The following is a 24,944-nucleotide window of genomic DNA, read 5'->3' as shown; positions in this document are numbered from 1 at the left end:
CATAACCTGCTTTATTGATTGCGGTCGGCTTAGGTGTACGCTGAATGTCCAAATGTTTGTGGACACCCCTTCTAATGAACACATTCAGCTTCTTTTAAGCTGCACCCACTGCTGTCCCTGTCTACAGTCCCTGTAGAGAAAGAAGTACTGCCAATAGAATAGGACTCTCTGGACATCATGAGCCTATGCTGGCACCATGCTGCCTGATGCCAGGCGTGGGTTAGTAGAGGGGTATAAAGCCCCCCAGTACTGAGCTGTGGAGCAGTGGGAGAACTTTTGGGATGGGTTTGGGAGTTGGGAATGAGGTGAGATGGTGATCAGTCATCCAACATCCTGACCTCGCTAACTCACTAAGCTGCTGTCCCTGAATGCAATCAAATCCTCACTGCAATGCTCCTCCAGAATCTAGTAGAAATCCTTCTTCCCTGGACAGTAGAGACAGTTACTCCAACAAATAAGCAGAATCAGCTTCTTTTTAATACTCTTAATTTCAGAAGAAACAGTGAATGAGCAGGTGTCTAAATACTTTTGTCCATATAGTGTACTAAGCTCACAGAGCGCTAATTACAGCCTTTACGTTTCACCAGGTTGACTCTCTTGTCCTGTTGTTATTGGAATAAGTTGGTGTGGATGGGTTCAGTCACTTCCCTGGTGCCCGTCCACCGTCCCCGTCCTCCCCCCGTCCCTCACACACACACACACACACACTGAAGTGATTAGTTATGCCTGGCCTATAAGCAGTGAATCAGAGTTGTGGACCCAGGGGAAATAAATTTGGCGGAAAATCAGTGCGAGAAGATTTAATTATCACGCGGAGACCTTTTCTCGCCGCCCGGCCCGCTGAACCCAGAAGAACGGAGAGAGGGAGGGAATGGGGAAAAACGCGTCGTGCCGCAGCCAAATCCACATGGACGCCAGCCCCTCTCCGCCCAATTTGTTCCCCCGCGCAGTGATAAGCCAAGCAATTACCTTTTTATTGATTTTTCATCATAGCAAATTTAAAGTTAAACCCCACCCTCGCCCTCTTTTTTTTTTTAGAAGACATGATGGGTGATTAAGTGCCCCGCCCCCATCACAGCTTGCCAATAACACCCCCCCCCCTCCCAACACACCACCCCACGACTCCCCACCAACACCCATTCTCCTCCCATTCGATTTCAGTGACAAGAAAAGCCACGTGTGGCGCAGTATTACACCACAGCTGTGGACTGGGTGGCAGCAGGATGGTGTGATGTTGCTCCTCTTGGACTCATATAGGTCATCTGGTGATGTGGTAGAAGGAGTGTACCAATACATTTGGATATATCGAGCGTAAAAAGCTGTGAGGGTTTGATATCGGCTGAATTCTGATGTTTAGGATAGCTAGTTGAGATGCACTGTTTGAAAGTCAGTCAACTTCAGTCACATCAGCTCACTCATGGTTGTTTCCCACGACGGGGATTAAGTGGAATCCTGGTATACACAGCATTTTTAATGTAGTGCGGGACTAGACCTGACCCCAGGATCCTCAGACAAGTGCATAGTTGTAAATATTGTACTATATTGTAAAGCTTGTACACACATTAGGCTAAAATGAGGTGGGTTTTATGTTTTGTGTGTTGAAAAATCAGTTGAATTCATATTGTATCCAATTAAAAATGCATGTTAAGTTTTGAAAACGAACAAACGTATATTAACAATGTCTTTTATCATCTAAAACTGACTGTGATTGGTTAGGCTGACCCTGTCATGATTGTTGTAAAGATTACAGACCAAACAAATGAGCATCCAGACGGCGGAGATCAGCTTACCTTGTTCATAGCAGAACTCGAAAGCTTATAATGAGCAACACACTGACTATTAAAATGTGGAGGTTAAAGGGATTATATGGTAGAGAAGGACGGCCTGAACTTTACACCCACTTTATGTATCTATATATATACACACACACACACACTTTATTATTAAGGCATCTACAAGAGCCTTTAGAAGGTCAGAAGTACTCACATTAGATGATTAGTTCAGGATCACACACGCCACTCATCAAAAGATTTGATGGCTTACGTCACTTTATACCACTCTGGCCGTCATGACTTTAGGCGCATATGCAGTTGGTGATGCTTTTCTGTGGAGATTATGTTAGAAGCTGGTGTCAAACTTTTGAACTTGTGTGTCTTAAAGGGCAAAGAAATGTTGAATTTTGAGCATTGTGGTCTTTTTATGTCCTTGGGTAATTTCTGCCGCTGCCTTGGAGCAGCCTAACGTTTTCCAGTCAGGCAGTAACTCTGCTGAGGGGCTGTGACATCGGCATAAACAGCTACGTGACAATGTGTGCTGTAGGGTGTCTGAGGTTTATAAAGGGTGTAATATGCGCCTCCATAGTGAGGAGTTTTGTTGGGATGTGTGTGTGTGTGTGTATGTGAGTGTGTGTGTAAGTGTGTGAGTGTATTTATGGCGTAGTAAAGAGAAGGGCTCCTCGGGACAGGGTGTTAAGAGTTGTGTGTGGGTGGTGGACTCATTCACACCTCATCAAGCAGGGACTGGTGATCCTAAACAAACACACACTCTTGAGTAAGCGGGCAGGGCCTCTGTGATTGGGTGTCATTTTGGGACACTCCAGGGTGAAGGGTCACTCTGTGGCCAGCCCGGGCCACCAGCGTTTTAACCGTGGTGACCACATGTTTAATGTCACTCAGCGAGTGAGTCTCTGGCTTTAGCCATTGCTCTTATTGCACTTTTGACCTTGTTGAGCTGCCAGGCAGCCTGCTAGGAACCGGTCCAGTGTGTTTTATTTGGAGGATTCGTAAATTAGAGGACCGTTTCTGTGGCCTGGGCCGATTTTCTGGGTGGAGAAGTCTCAGGCATCTGAGAAAAGACGTTGTAAAGCTGCGGAAGCTGGAAAAAGGTGTTTATTTGTTCAAAAACATTAAAATAAATACAAGCAAACCCCCAAGCGTAACCCTTTCTAAACGACCCCTGGAGGAGGACCAGTGTTCAGTCATTTCCAATATCTAGTCCATTTAATCAGTCCTTTATTATAGTAAATCAGGTGAGCTGCTTAAGAAATTGAACAAACCCACAAGACAAACAAGAGATGATACTATAAAAAGTAGTAAGATACGCTGTAAGGACAAAAGTATAGGGACACCTGCTCATTCATTGTTTCTTCTGAAATCTATGGTATTAAAAAAAATAGCCACAAAAGCGGTTAGGATGTTGGACGATTACCTCTCAAACTCATCCGAAAAGTACTGGATGGAGCTCCACCATCCATCATTCCAGAGAACTGCTCTCCCACTGCTCCTCAATGCTGGAGGGCTTTATACCCCTCTACTAGCCCACGCCTAGCATTAGGCACTGGCATGGTGCTTCAGAGAGTCCTATTCTATTGGCAGTATTTCTGTGTACTTCTGTCTAGCTAGTTCACCCGTTTGGTGCCTCAGGTTTCAGCTATTCATTCTACAAGGATACTAGCAGAAGTATATCCAGACGAAGGTCACGGGGCCACTACTCTTCATTAGCTAAACTGCCAAGGCGGCATCAGCAGCGACCACCCTCAAATCTGACTGTGGTCTGGATTGAGCGGGAGGGTGCTAAACCCCTACTGTGCTGATTAGGACACCAATAAAATAATGACTAATGACTAATAATGAATATTGAGAATGACACAACAACATCGATACTGGATTTAGCACTTATGCGTAAAACTAGTATAGCAGGGAGAGGTCAGTGTCAGTGGTCATGGTGCGTAAATCTGATGACCTCACTTTTGTTTTAAAGGCCTGCTCCAATTAAGTAATTAGTTGCTGGGGTGTTTTTGTAATTGTGGAGTTATTTATGAAACAGCTGCTGAGCGGAAAACGGAGAGCGGTGCACTTTTCTGCCCCCCCCCCCCCCCTCCCCCCTCGCCTACTTCGTGCAGCTAATCCCTTACTTCCTTTTCCCTCTCTGTCTCATTCTGTCTGGCTTTTTTCTTCTTGTAGGCCTTCATGTTTTGTAAGTAGCCTTAATGTACCTTTTATATGACAACTGGCCCCTAGCCGCAAGTAACTGGCAGGCTGTCGCCAGGCCATCTGAAATGGCCCGAGCTTTATAATAGCAGGTTAGGTACAGATGGGCCACTGAAGCCTTGCTCACAAATGCATTCAAGTGTGTGTGTGTGTGTGTATATCCATGATCAATCTGCTGTTATTGCATTTGCTTTGTTACTGAATATCAGCTAATATAGTTAATGTATTGCATTACAACTGTACAACCATGGCAGGGGCTGACCAATCTCTGGACATTCCCCCACTTAAAGAGCAAAGCCAAGTTGTTAAAGGGGTTTACACACACACACACACACATACTCACTCTGCCAGAATCACAACTGCAGTGCTATGACGGATCGCAGATACACAAGGCCATCTGCGGACACTCAGCTGGACCTTATTAGCCATGTCTCTACACAATAGCCCACAAACATTAAAGGTTGGATCTACTGATGTTTTTGTTTCACTTACATAAGCCAAGTTGCTTATTAGAGGGGTATAAAGCCCCCCCAGCATTGAGCTGTGGAGCAGTGAAAGAACTGTGTTCTCTGGAATGATGGTGGTGGAGCTCCATCCAGTACATTTGATTGGGATGAGTTGGAAAGTTGGGGATGATGAGGCGGAGTGGTGATTATCACCCAACATCCTGACCTTATAAACTGTCTTGTGGCTGAATGCAACCAAATCCTCACCAACAATGCTCCTCCAAAATCTAGTAGAAAATCTTCTTCTCAGGACAGTGGAGACAGTTACTCCACCAAAAGCAGGATCAGCTCTTTTTAATTGCCTTGGTTTCAGAAGAAACACTGAAAGAGCAGGTGTCCCAATACTTTTGTCCACATATATATGGAATTTCTTTTTAATTGTAGGTGATTGCTAAGTACCAGCACAGCTCCACGCTTGTCCACTGCTTTCTGGAACTGCAGTTGCAACAAGTCACAAGCGACATCTGCTGCATTATCTGCCGCTGATGGTTCAGAGGGTCGGCATGGGTAGCTAGGAGGTCAGCAAGGGTCTCGGCGTCCTTTTAGGGCCTCTTTGGTAGAAATGTTGATGTGAATGAAAGGGATGCGCTAGAAGAGTGCTTGCACACATGTGGCCAGTAGCTCTTCCCAAAGGAGCATGCTGTCCCATTGTGTCCCATCAGTGTCCTATCAGTGGAAGTCCACCGCCACCTGCTGAGGAGCAAGGTACCTCTGCCTGCACGGACATGAGCACTCGAGCACACGCGTCATTCACCTCATTGTGCTCAGCTCTCCATCTCTCTGGGGACGTCAGTGAAATCTGGCACGAGCTGCCACTGTGTCCTCACATGTGACCCCACGTTAAAGAGAGCAGACGCAGACACAGAGAGAGAGAGAGAGAGAGAGAGAGGGGCTGCCCATCTACTTCCACAGCCGTGTCACAGTGCACATCAAATCAGGACCATCACACTGCTGATGAATTATTTGGGCCCTCTGTGAGAGAGGGGAGAGGGTGTGTGTGTGTGTGATCGCGGTTCAGATATGGTTGTGTTGCTCAATTATTCCATAAACAGGCCTGTAATCTGCTCACTACATCACATGCTCGCTTACCCTCTCTCTCTCTCTCTCTCTCTCCATTGAGATCTCATTTGTCAAGGCCAGCAGCAGCAGGGTATTAGTTATGCAAATATTGACGTGCCGCTTTGGCCTGGTAGCTATCAATTGAAATCAGCAAATCGATGGGCCTAATAGCTGCTCATTACGCACTTGATGCATTTTCAGGGATAGCATCGGAAGCTGTCAGCCGGCCTAATCAATGCAGTCAAAAACTATTACCTGACTGCCAGCCAGACACCTTTTTCATTCTCTCTGCCTTGTTTAAAGCCGGCCCTCCCAGTCCCCTCTGATCACCCGTTTATGTGCTGCTGTGCAGCTCAAGTGCGGCGCACAGTTTCATCTGAATATTCTACATCTGTGATTGCAGGATTTTACTGAATAGCAGACATGCTTTTTTTTTTTTTTTTTTGCATTTGTTTGTGTCAGGGGCCCAGGGGCCAGTCCCACTATACAATATACACATAAAGAAGAGTCTGAATGTCAGAATTTTATGTTGTTTTTACAATATTTCAGTGGGAATATTTTGGAAATTGCATATTTACCAAAATACGGACTTGATAAGAATTAAAGTTAAATATATTAGAATAAAGTAATGAGAACAAAAACAGGCTCATTCTCTTATTAGGTGGCTCTGACATGCCAGATCAAATGTATTCACAACAATAACATAATAATAATAATAATAATGTCCGTGCATGCAGGGGTACCTTGCTTCTCAGTGTTTGTTCAAATATTTATATATTTGCAGTTACTTGCAGTAAAGATACATGTACAGTCTTATGTGAGGTTTAGGCACCCCTGGTCAAATGACAAATTCCACACGTGAAAAAAATAAAAATGTTATATAAAATATTGCAAAAAAAATTAATTAGTAAATAAACAGTGAATGCTGTAAAATGCTGTTTTATTCCATTTCCAAATGCTTATAAATGAATAAATAAGCACTAATATAAATAATTATATTAAATAATTATACTGAGAAAAGTTTATTTTTATTTTATTTTTTACTTATTTTCACTTTTGAAAATCAACAAACTATATCATTTGACCAGGGGTGCCAAAGCTTTTGCATAAGACTGTAGTATACGTTCATAAATGATCAACAGTGGGACTCTGATCAAGCACCGATGAGATCCATGAGCTACGGCAGTTAGTGTTAGTCAGAAGTTCATCAGAAGAAAGGCTGGATTGTTCTGGACTCTGGACTCCTGCGCTCTAATGCAGCCATTTAGACCAGCCATGTAAACACCACGGTTTCATGACCAGTAGTTTTCCTGCTGTTCTTTTTATTTCGAGTCTCTCCAAACATGATGGTCCGAAGAACATTCAGCTTTTACCCGCAGACTAGCCTCAGCACCCGAGATTACCAGTAGTTTACCAGCATGTTTACATGTTCATAGTCCACAGATCGGGTCCAGGCCTCATTTTAAAGGAACACTCCTGCTTGTTTCATCCGAATATCTAACTGTTGCCTCTGTAGCTTGTGGTCATTTATCACAGACTGTAATGTTGATTTGTACTTCGTAAAGAAAAACTGTGGGAAATGACAGTCCGTGGTAATGAACCGTCTGCTGCTGAGTGCTGGAGTATTCCTTTAATTCTTAAAAAAAAACGTGTAGTTAAAAATCAAGCGTGCCGCAGCCCTCCGTAGCTGGTGTGTTTTATTTCCTTCGTCCACAAGCAATTCCCCAAAGCCTCCGCCATACACTTTCCAAGCAGCCTCCATCAGGAGTGGACCCAGTCTTTATTTAGACTCCAGATTTGAGCAGATAAATAAGCCCCGGCGCTAATGGGAGCAGCGCAGCGCTGGGTGGGTGTCAGGGGCTTGCCGGGATAAATCATTAGATGGAAGGTTATTGGAAATGCAGCGGGATAAAAGAGCGAAGAAGCCAGTAATTGCCTTAAAGCTCAGACTACAAAGCATCACTCGGGCTTTTACAAGGCCAGTCGGCAACAAAAGGGCCGTAATTTATGAGCTCAGCGTAAAAGAATAGCATAATTGCATTAAAAATTAATGCTAATGAGGCCTAAAATGGGGAAGGTGGTTGTTATGAAAGTTTGTATTCATCTTCTCTGGCTTGAATGATGGCTGGTGGCTTGATTAATGGCTTAATTTCTATCAATTAGCAGGCAAAAGATTCTCCACTGAGACAGGGGGGGCTAAATTGAGCGTTGAATTACATATCTTCGCCTGGTGCTGAGAGGGGAGAGGAGAGGGCAAGCTGTGTGTGTGTGTGTGTGTGTGTGTGTGTAAGTGTCTGTAGGCCCCTGTCAGTGGGATTGTGGGTATTGCTACCTAAATGTTCATTAGAGTTAGGAACTTTTTTGTTTCAGTTTTGTTTGTTTTTCTCCGCAAAGCTATAATTTCATAACTTGGACGATTATGGCTTGTGTATTAAATTAGGACATGTGTATACACACACACACACACACACACACACACACACACACACACACGTTCGCTGTCCAGTGAAAAACTTACCTCCAAAATGATGATTTTTACCGAATAAGGCAAATATTTTATAACTTTGAAGGGAAGTTTGTGTAAAATAATTAAAAAATGAACTTTTAAAAATTAATTTAGAGCATTTCTATTGGTCTGTTCATGCTGAATTATTTACACAGTGTACAGAATCAGCTACAGGGTTCAAACCATTAAGAGAACTAAAAACAGACAAACTTTTGAGTGATCCAGTAAAGCATGGGCAGTCTGTTGTTAATATATTTACACATAATTTATAAATACCAGCAGCACTCGGATCCAACAAAGGATAAATCCATACATTAATAGTGATGCATCAGTAATCATCATTAGACTCAGAAAGCTGTCAGACAAAAAACATCTGTTGTTTAGGATTGTGTAGACAGTGTTTTGTGAAAAGTGAAGTGAAATTAGAAATATATCCATATCAAATACAGTTTGATATGAAATAAAACATGCGCCCGGTTTATATTTAACTACCCGAGGTGATCAGGCATCACCCCTTAAAAGCACCTCTGAAATGATATTAAAAGCAAAGACAGGAGTTAGTTTAATCACTCCACTGTTAATACCTTAAAATATCGTCTGATCAGAACCTTGTATCTCCAAAACTGCAGCGAAGGAAAGAAGGAGGAAAAAAAAACTTCTTAGCTTTTAATGGAAGTCAATGTAAAAAAAATAAATCATTACATATTTAAAAAATATTAATATAATTATATATATAAAATATAAATATTAATATAAAAATATATATATATATTTTTTATTTAAGTTATTTAGGTGCATTTCTATTGGTCCGTTCATCATAAAAGTCTGATACAATATAAAGAATAGCTGTCAGATTTACATTATGGTGAAATAAGTCAAATGTGTGTGTGGGGAGGGGAGAATAAATAAATAATAATAATAAAATAAAAATAAAGAATTTATTTCTGTTTTATTTATTTTTTGGCATGACGGGGTAATATATTAATAAATATGTTATATAGCTCGCTGCCATTTTTGTCCATTTTTAGCTTTAGTTTAGTCTCCATAGTTTGAACCCTGTAGCTGCTTCTGTGTAAATAATTCTGGACGAATGGGCCAATAGAAATGCTCTAAACTGACTTTTATATATATATATATATATATATATATATATATATATATATATATATATATATATATATATATATATATATAAACTCCTCCGTTCAGAGTTAAGACCATCACCCTTTTGGAGATGCATGTTTTTCGTTAAACAGCGATAGGAAATATATGAATAAATATTACGCCTTTTCATTTCTGCTGTATCGTTTCAGACTGAATCCTTGCTCGGTTTTGTGAATCGCTGCACTCTTTGCGTGTCATCACTGTCTGTGAAGGTCTGTTCAGCTGTGCCGGCTGCTGAGGAGAAGTGAGACAGGGCTCCGTGTGTAAGGTCCCGGGGTTGAGTGCTGCTTTTCTGCTCATCTCCACGGTTTCATTACTGTGTTTGTTTCTTTAGAGCTCCCTCAGCTCCACCCCCTCCTCCCTCCTGTTTGCTTTCATTCTCAGCCCATGCCATCATTAAGCCCTGTTTTGTTGCCTTTTTGCCGCGTAATTGAAGTTCATGACATTCTAAAGCACCTTTGAATTTACGGTCATTTGTGACCGACTGCCTGATGACGGGCAGTTACTCCATTTATTTATTTATTTATTTATTTATTTATTTAGCCCCGCAACGAGGGCCGTGGTAATTTAGCCTCGTGGAAGTAATGCATTCAATTACGGGAATTAATCAGCCATGGCAATATATTATATTCTCTCTCTCTCTCTCTCTCTCGCATGCTCTCTCACTTTTTCACTCTCTCTCCCTCTTCGTTCTCTCTCTTTCTCTCTCATAAAACAGTGAGTTGTTCAACACCACCCTCTGCTGTCCATGTGTTGGGAAGTTGCAAATGACCAACAGTCTCAGAAAGGCTCCTGGACAGTTATGGAAGCTAGTGATTGTTTGTTTGTTTGTTTTTGTTGTTTATATGTATAATTTTTTATAATTAATCATATTGTTTTTATTAAATGAAAATGGAGAGCTTCTTACACAATGCTCTGGTTTATTAAATGCACGTTTTGTAAGCGGACAGGCTGGGTCACACTACACTTTTCAGTGCACAAGTTTAATAACGGTGAATGGTCAGTCTTTGTTGGTCAGCACACTGAACCAGTTCCAGCAGTTCATGCGGATCCTTCAGGTGCGTTTCCATGCTGTGAATCTCAGCAGAACACTTCCGGATCAGATTCAGATCCAGTGCCTGAAGAACACGATGACTCATCGTCATGTTCATGAAAACAATTTGAGAGCCTTTCTCATGCATGCATGTGGTCAGGAAGGGATGCACGTGGTCAGCACCAATACCTATTCAACGAAGTCTGTGGCCGACAGAAAAAATGGGCAGGCGTAGGAATCTGAGCCACTTGGGATGTTCTAGATAATGACTGGGTCAGAACATCTCCTGAAAAAAAAAAAACATCAACATTGTTCCCGGTATGCAGTGGTCAGTACCTACCAATAGAGCTACTAGAAAGACCAACCGGTGAACTGGCGACAGAGTCAGTGACTCCTAAGGCTCTTATTGATGCTCATGAAGACCCCGCCCACTTCACTACCTACAGAACATCCTACAGGATGTGCTGTTAACTTTAGTCTTGGTGCCAGACACCACAGCAGGACACCTCCAGAGGTCTTGTTGAGTCTTGTGTGGTCAGGGACCTACTCAATATTAAGTAGGTGGCGCTAATGCTATGGCTGATCGTTGTGAGTATGAGTATGCTTGTTTATGCAGTGTACAGTTGTTGTTGTTTACGTTGTTTACAGCCTCTCTTTATTTTAGATGGTGTGATCTGTCTGTTTATGACCCCTGCAGTTGTTTAGGGTGGTAATAGCCCTGATAAAACCCATGATCTGCTCATCTTCACGTTATTTACTGCGATTATGATAACACGCCTCATATCGCCGACCCCTAATCTGACTCACACACACTCTCTCTCTCTTTGTCTGTTTGCCTCTCGCTCTCTCTCTCTCTCTCTCTCTCACTTGCTCTCTTGCTCTTCCTCCCTCACTGCTGATCAGCGGTCAGAGACAGCTCTGCGGCCGGTGTAATGCAACGACAATGGGGTCGGGCCTCTAAATTAATTTCCTGGATAATGTGTCAATATTAAATATCAACTTTGACCTGGCCTTGCTCTGATGGGTGGCTGGCAGCAGCATCGCTCCCTCTCTCTCTCGCTCTCTTTCTCTTTCTCATACTCGCTCGCTCTCTCTCTCTATTGATTTTCCACTGTCTGCCCCTACCCCTACCCCCCACCCCCCCAGTCCATTATTTTTGATTTTTCCTATGAAATACATATCTTTCCCTACTGACATCTGACAAACAGCATATGGAAGTCATTTTATCTACCAATAATGTGTTTGTCAAAAAGCATGAGGCTTTTATGGGCTCCCGGGCCGAGGATAGGTTGTCATCGATACGGACGGATTGTGTGTGTGTGTGTGTGTGTGTGTGTGTGTGTGTGTGTGTGTGTGTGTGTAGCTGTATCAGTCATTAAGATGCTCTGCACACACACTCACACATACACACTATCTGACAGATATGGACACACACACACACACACACGCACCCTAACACACACAGGGAGGATTAATATGAGGGTGATTGAGAGGTATTGGGCCGTGGACCGGGCTGTCATGTGAAGGACAGGCCACAGCCAGCTGGAGGATATTGTGGCTTGGTTTTTTAAACTCCATCTCCCCACACTCTCAAGGTAATGAGCACTATTTTCAGCGGCCTAGTCTCTTTTCTGTTTTCAGTTTCCACACACACACACACACACACACACACACACACACTCTCTCTCTCTCTCTTCCCCAAGCCTTCAGTACTTAATACTGCCTGTCGCTTCAGCTGGCCCACTTCTCTCAGTGGGGTAGAGCTACAAAGTTTGTTTAGCTCTTTCTTGTCCCGCTTCTTCTGAGGTTGTTCACTCGTTTGAGCATGAAAATGATCTGTGTACGTGGGCCTTCATCAGTAAACATGTGTACCACCCTGTGGTACGGACACTTTCAGCATGAAGCTGGTCCTGAGGAAAACAATGTGAAGCTGTAGGACCAACAGAACGAGCCTGACTTTGTAAAGAGCTTTTTATAAAATCTGTGTTTCATAGCACAGTAAAGCAGTGCAGGTCTTTTTGGGTTCTGTTTTATATAGAAGGTCTGTTTGCTGGAGAGGGATTGAGCTTAGTTTTGAGCTACACAGCATTCTGAAAGGAGGGTTTCCATTAAAAGCCAAGGGAAGTTATTGATTTACATATATACAATATTCAATATACAGAAATGAAAAGTGAAAGATGGGGGAGTCTTGGTCGAAGGACATGTTTTGCAGGTTTTCCAAGTGAAAGTTAGTTCCTTTACAGAGAACGTCATCATGGTTTAATTTTTATTATGTTCATGATTTCTTTAATATACATAAACATAAACTATAACATCAGATATGACATGCAAAGATGAACACATCACACACAAGTTAAGTTTGTTCATTAAAATTAATTAGTTCATTTATTTACATTTAGAATATATTTAAATTTATATACTGAATATATTAATTCTAATATATGATCTGTATTATTTTATATAGTAAATCTCTTAATAGCAGTAAATGTAAAAAGATTTTAGTCCCAGTAACTTGGAACTATTTTTATTGGTCTGCTCATCATGACCTTTTGGAACAGTGTTGAAATTAGCTGGTGTCTTCGAATTAGGAAAAATGAAAACGACGGTGGAATATAAAAATAAATATAGAATAATATATATGGAAGAAAGAAAAAAACTAAAAAAAACTACATTTACGGTGCTTTACGGTGACCTCTGCTTCGGCCCTATATTATGAATAATTTCTAAAAATGACTCGGAAAGCTGTAGGACATGAACAAGGACGGTGTTCTAATAAATCAGAATTCCAAAAGATCGTGTGATCAGAAATGACTGTAAATAGAGAATGAAACTGAAGTATAATACAGAATACTGGGAATATTAGGAGAACATCTGAAAATGTTGTTAGGTGGGTTGGTCTATATTTTAGTATGTGATGTAAGATGATATGGGATATAATAGTAAATATATTTAACGATAATTAAATAAAATAAGCAAATCATTTTGATTTAATTAGTAATTACAAACTATTTACGATAGTATATTATTGTTTCTCCAAAATATTAACTTAAAAAAAACTCGTAGCTTCCAGTGGAAGTCAATGTAAAAAGATTTTACTCCAAGTCATGTTGGAGCATTCCTATTGGTCCATTCATCATGAAATTGATTAAATTCTGATACACTATAAAGAACAACCTGTGTCTGATTCCCATCAAATGAAAAAGTGAAAAACAGCAGAAATATTTGCGTGAGTGTCCCAAGAACGAGCTCCAGCACCTCCTTCTCAGAACCCAGTTCAGCCCGTATACACCAGTGTTTGTTCTAGACTGGGATCAGCACTGAATGCCACTGAATGAGATTGCCCCTGTGTGTGTGTGTGTGTGTGTACGCTGTGTTGTGAGTTAGATAATGAGAGTGGTGTAAACGGCGTGTTTACGCGAGGCGGAGATGCTCTGCTGCCGCCACAAACCTGCATAAAAGCCACAGCAAATATTCATTTATTCATTAAACACACAGAGCGAGAAGACCACGCGCTCATCACTCGCACTTAATGGATGGAATTAATTCCTCTCATTAGTGAGCCTGTAAATGTGTGTGTCTGTGTGTGTGTGTATGTGCTTGAGCGAATCGGTGTGTATGCATGTGTTAGTGTGACAGACACAATGGGTGCGCATGTGTGTTTGTATATGTACAGACGATTAGAGTGAGATTGACTGTATGTATTCAAAGGCCTGTGTGTGTGTTGGTGAGAGGGTGCGTTCTGAGTGTATTTGTGTATTTGGACGAGTGTGTGTGTGTGTGTTGATGCAGTTAGGTGCTGATAGGATAAGAGCAGATAGAGTTATTAAACTGCACAGCTTGCGGAGGAACACAGCTGTCCTCCAGATTGACGGATAGATAGATAGACAGAAGCATGGAGAGCAGCGGAGGGAGCGGAGGGATAAGTGGGTAGATGGAGGAACGTGCATATTGACTGATTGGCAGATGAGCTGACAGGTGAAGAACAATGAGATTATTGTGAATTTTTTTTATTTTTTATTTTTTTGTTTCTCCCCGGCTGCTTCTTCCTCTCCCACTCTCAGATAACTCCATCTCCGTCCTTTTCCTCTGTGTTCATTTACCTCCCCTCTTTAAAAGTTATAGGCAGTCTTTTAGACGTCTGCGTTCTCTTAAGATTAACTTTTTCAACTTTTTGTGTTTGTTACTTTTTGTTTTTGTACCATTTTTAAAATTTGCTGTCTGCTTCTGGTATTGTTTCAGCACTAAGTGACAATCCAGCACTGTTTGTAATGTAGATTTGTTAGTTTAACCCTTTAAAGGCATGTGTTATACGTCTCTGAGACCTCTGCATCATCAGTGTTATAAATAAATCATGAATTATCTTAATTATTAAATAATATGTAAGTAATAACAGTAATATATAATATGCTAAATAAATACATTTAAAATCATTACATCAGATACATGTTTTGGATACATATTGTCTGAGTACTGCATGCACCAAAACAATACATACAGATTTCATTTGACTCAGAGTACAAGGGGTTAAACTATTCATTTTGCTCTATATGATTTTGTTTGTTAAAGAAAAATAAATAGTGATGTGAGCAATAAATTCTGTACATGGCAAGTATAATACAAATTAAAAGTCCTGTTGCAAAGTGTTATTTTCTATTTTTATATAATTGGTCTGATGGTCTTTTTTTAATAATGACCCCCAGCACTGGGCTGTGAAGCGTCCCTCCATCGTCTTTTCCACTTCTTCCTGCTCAGAAAGCCTACCCAGAATCATTGGGTGCCAGCCAGGCCCAGACCAAAGGCCACAGACAGTGACCAGAGAGATGCTCGAACCCACAACTTCAGGTCCCTAGAAGCATGTGGCACTACCATGCCACCCCAGGCTGTAAAACATTAACCAACCATTAACTGCAGTAATGGAGCTCCATCCAGGATCTTTAGGATGAAATAAAGTGGCGTGTGATGACCTCACTAATGCTCTTGTCTGGTCCCTGTAGAGAAGAAGTACTGCCAATAGAATAGGACTCTCTATTGGCACCATGCTGCCTAATGCCAGGCGTGGGCTAGTAGAGGGGTATAAAGCCCCCCAGCATTGAGCTGTGGAGCAGTGGAAGAACTGTGTTCTCTTGAATGAGGGTGGTGGAGCTCCATTATAGGCCAAAACTTTGGGGATGAGGTGGGGTGGTGATCATCATCGTCCAACAACAGCAGAATCAGCTCTATTTAATACCCTTGACTTCAGAAGAAACGGTGAATGAGCAGGTGTCCCAATACTTTTGTCAATAGAGCGTAGCAGTGTTGTACTCAGTGTTTTTTGACAGTTTTCTTAAATATCAATATATAGTCTTGCTCACAGTATCGTCTTGTATCGCCAGTTTCTAGTAAAGACTTCCCAGAACAGTAAAAGGGGGCCGATGTGGGGTAAATATCCAGGCTACATCTTTAACTAAATGAGTTTATCTTACTTTGACTGAATACGCTCCGCTCCCCGCGTACTCTGTGTTCTGCTAATATGGTAAGAGGAGGTGCAGTGAGTTGGCATTTGCTGAATTACCCCTGCTCTTACAGTTTGACCTCTTCTCTGCCCTCTACCTCCCCTCCTTTTCCCTTCTCCCTCTTTCCCTGCAGAGGAGGCCTCTCTCGCCGAGCAGGTGAGGAGGATAAAGGACATCGAGGCCATCGAGAGCGACTCCTTTGTTCCTCAGGCTTTCAAATCATCCCGGAACGCCACCAAGGTGCGCTTTTCTCTCATTCCTCCCCTCTTTCACTCTGTCTTCTTCTCTTTCTCTCCCTTTTCATTTGCGCCCCCCCTCCTCCTCACGGGTTTGATTCGATTTGCTTCTCGACGGCCCTCGATTCCAGGCGTCTACAGACGGAATCGTTTCCATTCAGAGCTGTTTGTGGTCCGTCCGCTCGCGCACAAAAGCCGGAGCAGGTCTGAAACAGCTGCGCCGAACCCAGAGCTCCCACCCAGAGCTCACGTTCGGCCTCCGAAATTAGATTAGTGACAAATGCTCGCTGATCCGCACAGGCGGAGACAAAAGGAGGACGGTAGGAATGGGCTGGCGTGATAGATTACAGCAGGGCCGGAGCAGCGGAGCCTCAGGAGCTGATGTGGGATCAGGCCGGGTGATTAGGTGAAAAGTCACATTTACACTTTTCCCCCCCTTACCCGAAATGTAGTCAGTCAGCCAGGACATGTTTGGGGTCCAAATTCGCCTCAGTGCTTTCTGACACCATATGCCGTACTGTTAGCTATCGGCAACAATCTGTTTATTTTATTAATATAATTCTAATTCAAGCCTGCAGAACATTTCTGTCCATTTGAATAAAGAATACTTCTGGCTCATGGTATGTTTACATACAGTGAACGTTTTACAAAATGCAAGCACCCCTTCTAACAAATGCGTTTAGCTACTTTAGCTAAGTTGCACCCATTGCTGACACAGATGTGCAAATGCACACATACACACACACAGCTTGTGTCAGGCATGGGCTTAGAGGGGATCTCTGGAATGATGGTGGTGCCCTATCCAGTACTTTTAGGGGGAATTGGGGATGATGAGGTGAGGTGGTGATCATCATCCAAAATGCTCCTCCAAAATTTACTAGAAAGTCTTCTTCTCTGGACAGTAGAGACAGTTACTCCAACAGAAGCAGGAGCAACTCTTTATAGCCCTGATTTCTGAAGAAACGATACACATGGCATCAAGTTCAAGCCCGTGACCTTGTACGAGCTGAAAACTATAGAACTTGAGTAGAAATCTTAGCAGCATTTGCACCTGTTTGAGGATATGTGGTATAGACTGCAGCCAGCAGCCTTCAGACTCCGTGCAGGCCTCCAGTACACAAGGTGAGTGAAGGAGAAGCGGAGAAGGGGCAAATGAACTGTTTCCGATTTCTCCCTATGCAGACACTGCCATCATGTGGTGCAATATTGAACTGCACAAGGAGTTTGTTTTGGTGCTGATGTGGACATGAAATAATCTGTACTGTGCAGCTGATATCAGCAGATAATGCTTTATAGCACTTCAGGAGAGCAAACGTTTTTTTTTAAGGACACACAACTTAGATAGCTTAGATATCTGCATTTATAGTGGGGCTGTCATTTGAATCTGGTCATATGGTGAGATGTAACGGGGTGGTTTACATTGACTTTAATGGTAATATAAAAATATTTGCTTGGGTAGTTTAAAGAGTTTTAATGGTAATCTGATAGAATGTATATAATATCATTTTAAATGGAATTTAATGGCTGTATAACAAGATGTAACGGGGTGGTTTAAATCAAATTTAGTGGTAATATAAGATTTCTATAGAATATAATGGTCATATGACCTTATGAAAAAGCCCTACAGGAATATCGCAGGAGTTTCCACGCCATTCCAGTACGAATCTTGAAGTCAGTGTGGAAACTTAATGCAGCATCCTTCAGGATGGATTACTGTAACACACAGCATTAGATTAGTATAGAAGCGTTAATCAGCACTACAAATCTTCAGGTTTGCATAAATGTGTAACATACTGTTCTCTGTTCTCTCAGGTAGCTGCACCTGTCGACATAAACAAAGAGGCGGACTATGATGATACGTCCAGAGATAAAGACGAGGCCATCTCCCTGCCCACTGGTATCAAATACAACAGCAGCGACACGCTCGCTCATCACAGTGTAAGTGTGTTATTTCGTGTGTGTGTGTGTGTGTGTGTGTGTTCATCATTTCCCTTATTTCCCTCTTTATTTTTTACTAGCATTATAGGCCGCTCCACCTTAGCATAGTTTAGCACACCGCCTCCCTCACAAAAACACTGCAAATTACTTGTTTGTTTGCTGCTAAAATGAAACATATTATCAAGGGAATGTTATACATTAAATGTTGTACATTATATTTAATCTGTTGAAAAGAAAAACACGAAGGCTGTGTCCCAATTGTGCACTACACACTAATGCTATAAGGTATAGGCTACATACTAATATTTACAGTGCGGGTTCGGCAGGTTAGTACACTAAATGTTAACATACTAATACATTTCGTACTAGCAGGAAGTGATAAAGCGCTGCTAGCCAGTATATATTTTTCTCCTGTCGTCATCGCTGCTGCACTTCAGTTGGTTCCTGCTATTATTTTTATTTCACACAATAGAGCCTCACTTTTTATTTTGCATTGCATTGTGGGATAATAATAGTATCCATCATAATAACGCATTTGGATTTTTGGAGTACACTCAACTTTGACACTTATCTATACTACACACTCAAACACTAATTAATAATAGCAATATTAGTAATAATAATATTCATAATATTTATAATAATCATAATAATAAATACAAACAAATCTCAAAACACGAGGTAAAAGCATCACCATAAAAACATACCATTAATATAAAACATCTTCAAAATCGTTAGGTTAATTAATAGTCTTTTTTAAAACCCTCAGTCGTCAGAGGTGCCCTCAGATGGTCAGGGAGGGCATTCCATAAACACCCGGTCATCCACAGTGCACTGTGTTTGTATAGTTTAGGTGTAGAGATTGGTGGCAGACAGTGGTTCATTTAGTGTTGTGATTAAATCCTTCCACTAGATGGCAGTGTTGTACTCTGTCCTCAGGTTCCATTGTTCTGATTGGATGAAAACTTTTCTTTTATTCAGATTTTATGCAAATGGTAGTTAGTTTTTTTATATTAAAAATGCAAGAATGATGTCGTCTTGTTAACAGTATCACAATATCTATCACAGTATATTAAATCGTTACCTCTGTATCGTGATAGGCATTATATCACCGGGTTCTAGACAATACACAGCCCTACTGCTGTTTACCATCCAATTGGGACACATTAGAAATTATTTTAACTGGTAGCTGTTACTGTTCACTCACACACACACACACACACACACACACACACACTCTCTCACACACACACACTGAACAGTAGCAGTAACACTCACTTATCCTAACAGCCGTGTATTCACGCTCATTCCCCAAAAGTCCCTCTGTTTCCAGGCTCCACTGTCCCTCTGACAGGTCTCTAACCACCCCCTGTCTGTAATACCAGCGGACAGAAATTCCCCGCAAAAGACCCCCCCCCGTCTCGACGGCGCCGCCGCAAACTGGGTTACATGTGACGGATGCAGATGAGCGGAGCGGGGCTGATCTATGGCAGCAATATGCCCAAGGCGCGGGAGCCGCCGTCGGCAGTAATGATTCAATCGTTTAGCCTGCCGCCGCCGCTCTACTGTATCTACTGTAATTTCAACCTCGTTAACCTCGCGCTGCTCCGTTAGCGGGGAGGCCGTGTTGGGGCGTGTGTCGCGGAAGCTCCTACACACAGATAACACAAGAGGAAGCGGGCAACATGCGTCCAGGGGCCATTACCAGGCGTGTACGCATGTGTTGGATGTGGGCTCAAGTGACAAAGTAGAGGCTCTACAGCGGAAGCTACAGGCAGGCTTTAACTCGACATAAATGATACACTTATCTCCTCTGCCGGAGCCCACCACACACACACACACACACACACGGATGGAAGTGATCAGTCTTTTCCCAGGCGCAGATTTGATTTCACGCCTTTCGTGTTGTTTGGATGAAAGTAAAGACTGATGAGCGTCTGTGAAGAGTCTCCAACTTCCAAACTTAAGGAACTCATAAGCCCAACTAATGTGGGAATCACTCAAATCCCTGCTTTCACGCTGACACCCGAATCACTCTTATGCATTACGCTGTCATATGCGCTTATGATACAGCGGCGTTTAGCCTCTCTCCCGCTCCTCTCTTTCCAAATCGAATCAAAACCCAGCGAGCGTCTCATATTAAGCCAACTCAGACAATTAGAGAGCAGCACCGGCGCGCATTAAGAAACAATACGAAACGTTTGTTTTAATGGGTTACACAGACTTCGGCTCTGTGCCGTCTATGATGCCATTAAGCAGAGCCTGGCCAAATCCAGGCCGTAACTAGATTACGAGTGATGTCAATGTTAGGAAGAGAGCACATGTAGGGAATTTAAATTTGAACTCCATCACTGTACTCTGAATCCGAACAGACAGTCTGAACACAAGCCAAGCTTAGTGAATAAGCCTAATGAAGCATTTGCGGTTTGCTGGAACACAGACAGACTAACTTTATTTCCCGCCATCCGAGGAAATTGGTTTTTCGTTTCTCCATTTGTAAATGCAAAACACATAGACGCACATAATAATGTGTATAATATGCACATTAATAACATTAATAACATACAGGCTCATCAGTAAAACAGGTCATCGATCATCAAGATAATCCCCTCCTTGAAGTGCTTTTTTAAGGCTGTGAACGCCAGGCCGATGGGAGAAGCTCCAACCGTAAATGAAAAGGCGTTTTATACACCTTGCCTTTCTGAGGACCTTTCTCCATCAGAAACATCATTTACATTATGCTTAGATATTTTTATGCTTAAATATTTGCAGACACCCCTTCTAATGAATGCATTCAGCTACTTTAAGTTGCACCCATTGCTGAAGTACTGCTAATAGCTAATAGAATAGGACTCTCTGGAGCAGATAAATTAATATGACCCTATTGGCTCCATGCTGCCTAATGCCAGGCGTGGGCTAGTTGAGGGGTATAAAGCCCCCAGCATTGAGTAGCTGTGGAGCAGTGGAAGAGCTGTGCTCTCTGGAATGATGGATGGTGGTGGAGCTCCATCCAGTACTTTTGGAATGAGTTGTGGGGTAGTGATCATCCAACATCCTGACCTCACTAATGCCCTTCAAATCCTCACAGCAGTGCTCCTCCAAAATCTAGTAGAAAGTCTTCTTCCCTGGACAGTTTACTACCCTTGATTTCAGAAGAAACACTGAATGAGCAATAATTTGGTCCATATGTGTGTGTGTGTATATATATATATATATATATATATATATATATATATATATATATATATATATATAATTATTATTATTACATTTTCATGCTTCTTTTTATTTTGGAGAAAGGAGCCAAGGAGCTCTTACTTGTATTAGAAGAAACTTTTCGTAATGGATCAGATCTTAATTAGCATGTTAGAGCTATATGACTTGTATCATCATTAGGAAAGACCTTATAAAAACTTGAACCTTGTCCCAAAAATCAGCAGCCATGGGCTCCTCCGAGCAGCTACCGAGGACTCTAAACATTCCCATACCTGATGCCCACAGAGATAGCCGGGTGTTTTCAGGAAGCCATTTCCTTCATTTGGGATGTAATTAATAGATGAAAACTCCAGAAAACTGTCTGAGCCTCAGAGTAAATTCTGGAAGCAAAAATCTAACCATTTGTTAAAAAAAAAGCTGAAGAAGGAAAGAGGATGAGCTTCTCCTACAGAAGGATACAGATCCTAAACACCTCAAGACCTCAGAAGAGCAGAGTAGCAAGAGTAGCCAAGAATCTCACAGAACTAGAAGCCTGTGCAGTGAAGAGTGGGTGAAAATCCCCTCCCAAATTATTTTTAATAAAAAAAATTAAATCATCTTTCTGTTATGCCTTTTGGGGATCGGGTCATATTTTGCACACAGATATTTTGAGTAGTGGTGGCAAATCTTTCAGATTCCACTGAATTACAACAAATCTGGTAAGCCACCTGGTGGTTGTTCTGACAGACTGCAGAGCCAGCGCTGATCAGAATTCTCAAATAAAGTCAAATTATGAGACCATTCTGAAATGATTCACTTAACAAATGTTTTTATAACACTTTAATAATCAGAAACATCAGAAACCAAATAAATTAATAAATAATAATAAATACATAAATAAATAAAACAATTATACTGGTTATAGTTAAATTAATAAACTTTAAAACTGAATTTATTTAAATAATGTTCTGTAAATGAATCACATTGAATTTTAGTTTGTTAAATGAAATTCCCCAAATAATCAACATAAACTGAAAGACTTAACTTAACTTAGCGGTTACAAAAAGTGTTTACCATACTCATCAAAGAGAGTGTTCCACAATAATAATAATAATAATAATAATAATAGATACTTTTATTTTGAAATTGGACAATGTGATTTGAACTCATTGTAGTTTATCATTGTCATAATTTATAATAGTAATAATAATGATACTAAGACTTTTATTTTGTAATGTGATTTACTGAATGTTAGTATATATACATATAAGTGCTAAGAAAATTCTGTATTTAAATCATATGGGATCATAATCAGTTTATTTATTCACTTCCCATGAATTAGTGAAGCTCCGGAAGCTCACAGTGCGCCACCCAGTGGAAACTGTCTGCTGCATAACAGTGATAGCACATCGGCTGCACGGAACTGCCCGCTGACCCTCTGATTCTCTTGCAGTTGTTCATAGACAAGGAAGAAGCAGAGAAGCTGTGGCTGAATCGACTGCTGTCTCTGCGCCAGGAGAGGCTGATGGGGAGTCCAGTTTCCTGACCACAGCATCTCCAACCCACGTCTCCAACACGTTCCGCCTAATTCTTTTAACCCCAGTAAACAGACTGAGAACACTGCAGAATTTGATTAGTCATTAGGAGAGGTTTTACTTTACTTTTGGAGATAGAGGGCCGAGAAAGGAACAGTATGGTAGATTTGTGTTAGGACTTTCAGGAGTTAGAAGGCGTGTGGGAGTGTCAGCGTTATAATAAATTGGATATTCGGGGTGGGGTGTTTCTCTGAAAGTTGGGGAATCAGATTTGCCTTTGTATTCCTGTCTTGATGATGGACTGTCATTGTGATAAAAATAAAGAAAGACAAATAAACACGTCACAGGCTTGGGATTTCTAATCTGTTAATCTGGCAAAAATCCCCCGAACAAGAACCGGAAGTGTATACAAGCTGTGATTCTCGCCAGATTGAGTGTTAGAGGATACTATAATATATAATATATAATTATTATTATTATCATTATTAATATTATTATATATTTTATAGTACAATATTACAGATACTTTTATTTTAAAACTCTAAAAGAAAAAGGGTATTAGGGGTTTAGCCTTTATAATTAATGTCACCACAGCGTAATATATAATGGCCTAACCTGAAAATTCCATTTTCATCAGATTTGACTTCATCGAGGTAAAACAGCTGTTTTAATGGTTTAAAGATGGTTAAAGACGTTTCTCCTTCTCTTTTCTGGACGTCTGGTGTGATCAATAAGACACGGTCAGGGTAGAATCACAGAAGCCATTGAGATCCCTGGGCCTTCATGGTCAGCAGCACAGACAGCAGGTTTGTCAGTAGGCCTTGGTCTGCTGTCCAGCCTTGAGCTCTATTTTCAGACAGTGCAGATGGACCTTCTGCAGCTCGGCTCTATTTGTGGAAGCGTCCTGCTCCCGGTCTGGACATGTTGAGGTAAAGTCTATAAAGAAATGAGGCCTTAAAGATTCTTAATAGATCTCCAAGAGAGGTCACGGTTGCTGCTGGGTGGGTGTGTTAGCATATGGATGGCTGTATGTGTGTTTGATTGAGTGGGTGTGTATTTGTGTGCATAAATGTCTGCTAGGGTAAGTGTACCACTGTGTGTGTGTGTGTGTGTTTGCACAAGTGTGTACCCCCAGTGTGTCCACCAGCAGATGGTCAATCTTACATCAGGCTGGCAGATGCCGGGGGTGTCCGATAGCAGCTCCCACTGCAGCCCACTGGATGTTCTTACAGGCACCCTTCACACTTCCTTAAGTAGACATGAGGACAACAGGACCTCTTCCACTTGGGTTTGGTTTTCACACCGGACATTGTCAGGGCCAAACTGTGGTGATTTTACTGTACTCTAACCACATGAGTCTGTATTGATTGATTGATTTATTTATTTTTATTATTATTAGTTGTTAGAGCTATTGTTTTATGAGCATAGAAGACAGCAGAAGCCTCAAGCCTAGGGAGCATCACATTGTTGTGTTGACCGTCGCGTTGCTTAAACTAGAAATCAGGAATTTATGTATTGTTTTGTATGATTTTAAATTCATAGTAAAGATAGAAACCACAAAGGAAAGTTTGGATTCAAGATCTTTTATTTTCTGATATGTGTTGCGTGCAAAAGAACCGTGAGGTTTGAGGGTAGTCGAGTCACATAAGTCTATTATAACTTATGAACACACTGGTGCTCATTGTTATCTGTATTAGTGGTAGAATTTAATTATATATATATATATATATATATATATATATATATATATATATATGTGTGTGTGCTCCATTCAATAGTTTTTGGGGAAGAGTTGAAAGGTAGGGAATGATTTGGAATAAATAAATAATTAATAATAATAATATATATATGTTATATATAAAAATATATATATATGTGTGTGTGTGTGTGTATGTATATATATATATATATGTGTGTGTGTATATGTGTATATATGTATATGTATATAAATATATATATTTATATGTGTGTATATATATATATATGTGTGTGTGTATATGTGTATATATGTATATGTATATAAATATATATATATATATATGTGTGTGTATATATTTATTTATATACATATACACACACACACACACACATATATATATATATACACACATATATATATACACATACACACACACACATATAATTATTTATTTATTTATTTATTTAATTTTATTATTTTAATATGAGGATTTGATTGCATTCTGTGATAACAGTGCCGACCACCACCCCAAATCACTCCCTACCTTTCAACTCTTCCCCAAAAACTATTGAATGGAGCATCATCATTCCCA

At 41.0% G+C, this 24,944-nt stretch overlaps 1 protein-coding gene across 3 annotated transcripts in view; it reads left to right on the top strand.

The window, feature by feature from the left end:
* rsrc1 (arginine/serine-rich coiled-coil 1) overlaps window positions 1-22,995 on the top strand; it is a 164,167-nt gene extending 141,172 nt beyond the window's left edge. For all 3 annotated transcript variants that reach the window (XM_072668505.1, XM_072668504.1, XM_072668502.1), the window contains 3 exons: window positions 15,883-15,989; window positions 17,798-17,923; window positions 22,572-22,995. In XM_072668505.1, the coding sequence (XP_072524606.1) occupies window positions 15,883-15,989; window positions 17,798-17,923; window positions 22,572-22,664 (326 nt within the window). In that variant the 3' untranslated portion in view covers window positions 22,665-22,995. The remainder of the gene's footprint in view (window positions 1-15,882; window positions 15,990-17,797; window positions 17,924-22,571) is intronic.
* The last annotated feature ends 1,949 nt before the right edge of the window (window positions 22,996-24,944 follow it).

Source organism: Salminus brasiliensis, chromosome 23 (genome assembly GCF_030463535.1).
Source record: "Salminus brasiliensis chromosome 23, fSalBra1.hap2, whole genome shotgun sequence".
Lineage (NCBI taxonomy): Eukaryota > Metazoa > Chordata > Actinopteri > Characiformes > Bryconidae > Salminus > Salminus brasiliensis.
This window is presented reverse-complemented; position numbering and strand designations above follow the sequence as displayed.